General features: G+C 31.9%; 1 protein-coding gene across 1 annotated transcript; it reads right to left on the bottom strand.

Annotated features, from left to right (window-relative positions):
- Positions 1-1,424: 1,424 nt before the first annotated feature.
- LOC133201803 (uracil phosphoribosyltransferase homolog) lies at positions 1,425-8,573 on the bottom strand. Its single transcript, XM_061337610.1, has 7 exons — positions 8,388-8,573; positions 6,468-6,510; positions 6,025-6,094; positions 5,602-5,664; positions 5,161-5,322; positions 3,605-3,703; positions 1,425-3,141 (listed from the first exon to the last, which is right to left on the bottom strand). Exons 1-7 carry the CDS (start codon positions 8,516-8,518, stop codon positions 3,035-3,037), a joined length of 675 nt encoding a protein of 224 aa, XP_061193594.1. The 5' UTR covers positions 8,519-8,573; the 3' UTR covers positions 1,425-3,034.
- Positions 8,574-8,590: the final 17 nt, after the last annotated feature.

Here is an 8,590-nt window from a genome sequence, read left to right as displayed (position 1 = left end):
ATTTTTTCTGCCCATCCAATTGGTGTCTTGTCTGTTAACTCTGTATTATTATTTCAACCAAACTTGTTAAAAAGCATGCTTGGATAAGCAGGACTCAAATTTCTCCAAAAAATTTGGAAGCAAGGGAGGGAGACGATTGAAATTTTTTTATAGGTTTAATAGGTCATTGATAATTCTTTCTATAAAGAGACATGTCATCAAAAAGACCAAATTTATGTGAAAAAAATTTTGCTAGAGAGAGCAATGTGATGCAGGAGAGGAATGTTTTTTTTATACATGGAGATTTTTTTTTATGGAAATGCAACCATAGATGCACTAAAGTAATTATTGTCTCATCTTGAAAATAAATTTTCATCAATAGACTAGTTATGGGAAATGACTTTAATTATTTATTGTCTAGGAAATATACATAAGATTTATATCTGGTATAAATGCAGTGCTATTGTCTCACCGAAAAAAGTCACATGAAATATAATGATTTACAGTACATTGTACCAGCATTAATATGAATTGTTTTTGTTGCTTTAATATTAAAACTTTTATTGTGTGTTATGGTGTTTTCTTTTACCTGTTATTTGGCTGAAGTTATATATGGCCATGGAACAAAGTATGACATGAATCACCACAAAACAGATTTAAATATAAAATGGGAGGTTTGGATGATTTTCAAGATTACTCTAAATTGATTTTTTTTATTATATATACAGGATTGATATCTCTAAGAATTATAGCTTTTTACTGACAAATTTAGAAGGCATTCTGGAAGTGCATATCTCTGTAAGCTTAACAGTTATACAGGACATGCAGGTCATGTATTTGAAGAACAAAACTACTGTGAAATTCCTAAATTTAATGAGGGTCTAATTTTTGTTGATTTCGTGGTATAAAGATGCCCACAAATATGTTAAAATTCTATACAACACATCAACAGTATAAAGTCTTTTTTTACCTACAAAATCAAATTCTTTCATACCAATATATTTTCCTCAAACTAAAAAATTTGACCCCACGAAAATAAGTGATTTTACAGCATTGCATATTTAATCAATCATGTCAGCTTTAAGCATACATTCTGGTGTTACTTTTTTCATGTAATCTTCCAACTTAAAAAAATAACAAACATGGAAACTCAGAAATTGTTCTTCCTTTCTGGGGGGTGGGGGGGGGGGGGATAAAAAGTATTAATGTGAGTCAATGTTTTATTTGTCTTGAATCCTGTGCAGTTCATGCACAGAAATCAATTTTGATGATGCAGCCGACATGATCTATTACAGAGTTTAGCTGGTGATAAATTTTCACCACAATTTACAGAGAGCTCAGTAACCAGTAAGATTTTTTTTTCGTTCTAACAGCATCTGAAATACTGTATTTCATCAACATATCCTTTTCTTATTGGCTTTAAAAAGAGATGCATAGGTACTCCATTTCATACAGAATTGCTTTATTCTGATTCAAAATGAACAAGTAAAGGTAATTCTAGCTACACATATGTATTTTCAAGAAATGAACAAATTTCTATAGATTGTGGCAGTTTTCAGTATACCAGTACACGTCAACATTTACTATAAACATAAAGATATTAATATCAAATCAATGTAAACTGCTTTTTTACTAGATAGGTATAACAGACTCACTTTCAAGACAGCATCTCCATAATTAACAATTTTATAACTTGTGAAAATATCTTGTAAATATTAAATACATCCATTTTTTTCTTCCTTAACAATTTACATGACAAAACAAATAAGAATTAATTAAGTTCCAGTTATTTTATGTCAAAGGCCATAACTCTGATACATGTGTTAAAAATTGAGTTCTTTTCACAAATGAAGCCCTTGTGTCATAATGCAAATATAATTGTTAATTTTTAATTGCACATTCCAATTCTAATACATGTAAACATATTCTAGTTTTATATAAATGCTCTGATAAAATACAAAAGTATGCATAATGTACTCAACAAAAACAAAAATCATATTTACCATGTATTATCATGATAATACAAGCAATGTGACCTTTTTGGATAAATAATCTTTTATTTTGGTATATGTTACAGAGAAAAAAAATGAAAATACGTTGGTATGATCATTTACTGTAGGTGTACTTTTTTCCGTATGGGATTAATTTATACTACGTATGCAGACTTAAAATGCATTAAGGACATGTAAACACATTCCAAGAAAAATCTGCATAATTTTCTACCCACAGATTGAACAGAAATTCTGATTTCATGGAATTATGACCCCATGGAAAAAAGTTTGTTTTCAGTATTTTGGTAAAGTACAAGATTAAGGTGTGTCATTTGATTATACATGTACTCAGTATATACTGTTATTGCAATAATGCAATTAGTGGAATAAGTAAATTTTACTGAGTCAGACACAACATATTACACATGTAATTATATTCCATCCTCATTCATACCCATATTCTCAGTCATACGGCTAGAGACTACTGAGAGAAATAAACACCTAGTTTCAATTTACAATCAACTAGTATCATGATACTTTGTATATGTCAAGATTTTTACAAAAAATAAAGACAAAAAGTCCATTAATAAAAGGGAAAAAAGGGCTTTGTGCATTTTACATTGTTGTTTACATTGTTGCAACAAATAATGTATAAACATTTAATAATACTTTAAAAAACACCAAAACATTATCACACAATTCCTGGCACCAGTAAATGCTCATCATACATGTAAATCTAATTTAATTATCAAATGTTAAATTACATTAGTCCTTTCATTATATGTATATAATATACATGAACATAATTATAATCATACATGTGTCAAATCGGAAATCTCGGTGAACAATGCCAAATATTCCTGAGATTTTTTAAAGAGATATTTCATCAACCAAAAAGGCATTCATGAAAAAAAAAATGAAGGGGAAAAAAAATGGACAATTGATTTAAAGCAGACGAAAAAATTGTTCCTTCTAAGTTCTCATTTTTTACAGACATACCAAAACTTAAGACATATTCATTACCAAGCATTCACACTGAGAGCTATTGAGCTTTCCAACGTTCATTATTCTGTACCAAAATACTTCTGTCCAAAATGATTAGGTGCCACAGGGTGAACTTCTGATGTCAAGATGGTCACTTCTGGATATTTATTCTGGACCAAGCGAACAGCTGAAATAGAAAGAGTAAGATTTGTCTCTGATAAATGCAGTTATAATATTATCATAAATTATGTATCTAGAAATACAGGGCTAACCAATGGTTTATCTATTCAGTTTGAAAATCAAACAAAATTTTATATTCTACAAAGTTTGTATAGCATAACAATGAGCCTATACCACAGGCACTTGTTGTCACATATTTTTCTTATTGAAAAAATTAACCCGTCCCCATACCTTAAAGTTATTTACAAGGTATGGGGTTATTTTTTTAATATATACGTGAAAAATAAATAATGTGAAAATCCTGTGCTTTTTCTATAGCTGAAACAAAACAGAAATAAATACTAAAACCCTGAGATTGATAAATTTGAAAATTAGCAACTAATAAGATAACAAGCTGGTTGGAGCTAAGACTTGAGTTCTTTACTAACATTGAATACTATCGTTATTACTTTGTCATGTATTTTGCTTACCCTGTGGAGTTGTGAAGAGATTCAATAGGATGATATTTTCCTCCGGTACTTTGTGGTCTGTGAGTATTGCACAGGCCTTTACTACAGTGTTCCCTGTACCTGGTAAGATACAAAAATAAAATGTTCCAGATGGTGTGAAGATCCAATGGATGCAAATTTGAATCTGGTCTTTAAAACTTAAAAAAGTATGACTTTGGCCAAACTGAAAACCTTGACCTTTTCTCAATAATTATATATCTCTGTATAACTTAAGAGGGTGTGAAATTCCTATTGTAGCAAAACTATACTCAATCTTTGATCTTAGCACAACAAGAGACCTTCATCTTTTGTAAAGTCTCTGTCTCATGACTTTAAGAATAGGTATGTGTATGGTGTTAAATTTGTGAACAAGGTGATTATTACACAGCCAATTAGAAAATTATACATGTACCCATTATATCCTGTTTTTTCCCATCTCAAGGGCATAAGATACTATAGGACAACAATTTGAATATTACACACGTTAAAACTATGTTTATACTCATGACTGTGCTAATTATTACTTTCCCCATAAAGAATAGAAACTCTGAGACATACACTGTACATGTACTATAATCATTTTCTGTGATCTATACTAGAGAGTCAGATATTCTTCTGAAGTGAACAATATCATACTTTATTATACTTTCATGTTAAATACTAAAATCTGATTGGTTTAGACGCATTTAACTATCCGTAATGTTACCCTCAGCGTTAGCAACACACTTAGCAACGGGTAATATTACGAAAATATCACATGCGTTCAAATCATGCGCGTACGGTTCACCGTAGAATTCTCAAAACGTCAGTTGTGCGTTTGAAAGAAGCAGCATAAACGACTTCATTAAAAGCTTGCGTCCGATGAAGCTTACTTGAAAACAACAAACGACAGACGAAACATCCTTGCGAGTGCAAACTTTAGATGATAAAGGACTTTTTGAGTAGCAAACAAGCTATAAAGAGGTTGGTAAATCTTTTCCGAAGCTTTCTTATTGAGAAAAATAGAAGCGGGGAGTTTGAAAGCTTTCTAAGCGTGAACTTAACGACGATCTCCGAATTTTTTTATGACATCCGAAATCAATAAGACATTCAGTATAATAAAATAAATGGTGCACGTTTTTGAGGGTAACAGTTGAAATTGACACCCCTCGGAAAACCATTGTCAACCTCCGCTGACGCGTCGGTTGACAATGGTTTTCCTTGGGGTGTCAATTTCAACTGTTACCCTCAAAAACGTGCACTATTTATATAATAGTCCATCAAGGTTACCCTCAGCCAATGTTAGCCAATGGTCATACAGCTAACAGTAAACCTCATACAATATAGGTGTTTCACAGAATTTTCCAGTACAAAATACATGTAACAACAAAAGCCTTAACTCAGCTACAAATCACTGATGGTTTAACATGTCGGATCACTATGTCAGGCTTTCCTATGGGGGAAATCATTGAGATGATTCCATGTAGTCCTAACTAAAAACTTGGTGAGCCTAGAAAAATATCCATTTTTCCAACAACAGGGTGTTATACCACACTTACTCAAGATGGGGTACATTAGGAGCACCTTGCGGTCAGCAATATCAGGAGGGAGTTTGGCATATACAATCTTGGCCTCGTGTGTGTCCTCGTCACTCTGGATGAGGATTTTTCCAATACGTATCGACCTACAACAGTCTCGAAGACCTTGCTCCATCGCCTCTCCTGTCATAGTAAAACAAAGAAATCTGGTCAAGTTTACAAATTTCTTAAATTCATTTACTGCCTGGAGATTTGTGAAGGATTGTAAGACATACATGTACATTACCTTTCACATCCATGTATATATATAAAATACAGTCTGAATTAAACTTGATTTGAAATTACATAAAGTATGAAGAAACACCAAAAATTTTTGGCATTTATATAAAGTTTACTTTTCATAGAAAATTATTTCCTACAACATATTGGAGAATACTAGCTCTAACACATAGGTTGACTCACCACTTCTCATTATGCTGACCCCACAATTTCCTTTCTCATATCTTAGACCACTGTATACCTGTCCTGCAATATAACCCAAAATATATGTTATTATTCAGAGTTTATTCAATACATCTTCTTGACTGGGTGTTATTTGAAAAACATGTATATGTGAAAGGAATGAATTTGAACATGTTGAAAACATGAACTTTGATTTTTAAAAATTCAATAATTCTGTCTACACATTAAAAATCTTGGTATTTAATTTAAATGACTAATACATGTATCTCCTCTAGATAGGCTTTGACATTTTATTGTACAATGAATATTATGTATGCAAACTTTATGTCTAACACATGGGATTCATCATTACTATATGCAGTAATTCTACAAGTGAAAAGAAGGACTACCCACCCCCACCCCCCCCCCCAATACTCAACTTACCTGTAGGAGTGGTGACCTCGCTTGATCTGTAAGGAAGTTGATTGAGACCCTCCTCAACTACAAGGCGAATCTGATAAGAAACATTATGTTAAAATGTCAATCATAAGTAATATGTACCGGTACAAGAGTTGGCAACAATATATCATTTTTGTAATACACGTCAAGTGTTAAGAAAAATTCCATTCTGTGATAAGCAACCAGATGACCAGCTCGGCTATTAATTACTGGTAACTTTTAAGCAGGGATAGTAACTTCTTTATTATCAAAGAATTATCACAAATATGATCTTAATAATTATGAATATTAATAGGAAGGGCAAGAAAGATCTTTTGTCAAGTTTAATTCCTCGGCAGTAATGAAAATACTTTAGCACTGCATTTTCTTTGATATGTAGTTGAAGCGTACTAAGGTATTACTCTTAATTTTTCATATATTTTCCTTACCAATCGATCTGCATAAAAAATAAAATCCCCTCGTGATGTTGATCTAAAAATAGAAATTTCACATTTTAATAAAAAATTGAATGTACATCATTATTATATATATCTTTATTGTGCTATTAAATGTTCTTATTCATAGGACATGCAGCTATGTTAAAGTTGTTGGAAGCTTATACATCATTACATTGCAAGCTAGCCCAATTTCTATTTTAATTTATGAACTCTGTATGTAAGTACAGTCAATTTGCACAGAGGGTTCTATTAGATATATTTTGACAGTCACAATGTCACATGACCTTGATGATCAAGTTACATTCAATTATATTTTTTAAATGTGTTGGATGTCAGTTGCTTCTATGCAAGTGATTAACACTGTCTTTTTTTTTGTTACATAAATGAACTCATTTTCTAATGTAAAAAACCTGAAAAGTGCTAGCGACGAACTTGTCAATGAGTAGTTACATGCACATGTACCTCTTAAAGAAAATATTTTTATATGAGAATTTCAACTTGCAATGAACCCATGTATTTGTTGGTACATGTATTTTCTCTATAGCACTGCAATTAATACTAATACTGAAGCAATCACAACAGCATCCTAAATAAGATTCAGAAAGAGAACATACAACTTATTCCTCCCAAATCAAGGATAATGTGTTAAATTAATTCTTATCAATCACTTGCACCAGTCAGTTACATTATATAATGATTACATTAATGATAAATGCTACCTGTTACATGCAACTTTACAATTCTATTTCTTTGTTATCATATTGATACACTGAATGCCAATTTAGGGAAATGAAATAAAATATTGTTAACTTTAAAATATGAAATAAATAAATATAACAAATCCTCAAACCGCGGACAATGTAGACATATGGATTTTACAATAGCATTCATTTTACATGCACTATCAATTAAGTTGTAAAGTTTTATGACACTCTCCACATCATGACAGCTCAAGTTTGCAGTGTCTTGAGATCTTTTCTTGGTTGTTCAGAGAAGAGACTGCATACGTGCAATATAATTTTTGACAGGTAACCTTAACCTACCCACACAGACCAGATTACACATTACATCAGGACATTTAGGAAAACTTTTTAGATATACAAATTATAATAGTAGCTTTCCAAAGGAAAAACGATATGGAAAGGTAAAATCTGAAGATAACGAACAGTGATCATGTATCTAAAGAGTCCATTTAAATAATACAAATTATAAACAAAGCCAACTAGGACCTCTGAAAACAGAGGTGTGATCAGGTGCCATGGAGGAGTAGGCATCCCCTGTCGTCTTGGGTTACCTGCCATGTGCTCCCCTTGTCATGATCTGGTAAACGGAAAATCTGAAGACGAATTCAGTTTGAATTACAAATTAACAATTTGTAAGAAAAATGTCGATCTACATTTACCTAGCAACAGCTTTTATTTGCAAATAAAGTCATTGTATCTACTTCTTGTCTAATGTGTATCATAAGTTATGTTGCACATTAGGCCTACTGTACAATAAAAACATCAAATAATTTAACCTAAAGTATGTTCTGTTCAAGATATCTGAACCAAAAAAAAATACCTAAATAATTTTATAAACTTCATTATGAATTTGCTTCATTTTATAACCTCTGAGACATAAATGTCTTATGTCTGTATAGTGGCATAGCATATCATGTATATTGCATTGCTTGCTCTGATATTTAGATATTTGGTGAAGGGGGGGGGGGTTTGCTTTTTTGAGGGGGGGGGGGGGGTGACTGCCTAACAACATGAACACCACTAAATATAAAAATGTATATTTGTTCAATTACATCTAGAAGACCTTTGGCAAAGTTTTATTCTCGTTTTAATGTTTTAACACGTGTTTGTAAACAAAAGAAATTACAGTCGATTACAACAGAAATATGAAATGACACTAAACACCTACTTGTCACGTAACACAGTCTGTAATTCTCTGACGTTGTCAGTTATTCTCAACTTCTTAAACTTTGGTCCGAAGTCAGTGTCCTCATAACTATTGTGATGTACATGAGAATTTTGTATTAAATCTGGCTCCATCGTAATCCTCGTGCGGCTTCCCGGAAAATTGCATTCAAAACTAACTCGTTCTCAGAAATGAATGAAAAGGAA

This window comes from Saccostrea echinata, unplaced genomic scaffold, assembly GCF_033153115.1.
Source record: "Saccostrea echinata isolate AGI-Se365-2 ecotype Australia unplaced genomic scaffold, CSIRO_AGI_Sech_v1 ptg000045l, whole genome shotgun sequence".
In the NCBI taxonomy this organism is placed as follows: domain Eukaryota; kingdom Metazoa; phylum Mollusca; class Bivalvia; order Ostreida; family Ostreidae; genus Saccostrea; species Saccostrea echinata.
The sequence above is the reverse complement of the archived record's forward strand: the minus strand, read 5'-3'. Positions and strand labels throughout refer to the sequence as shown.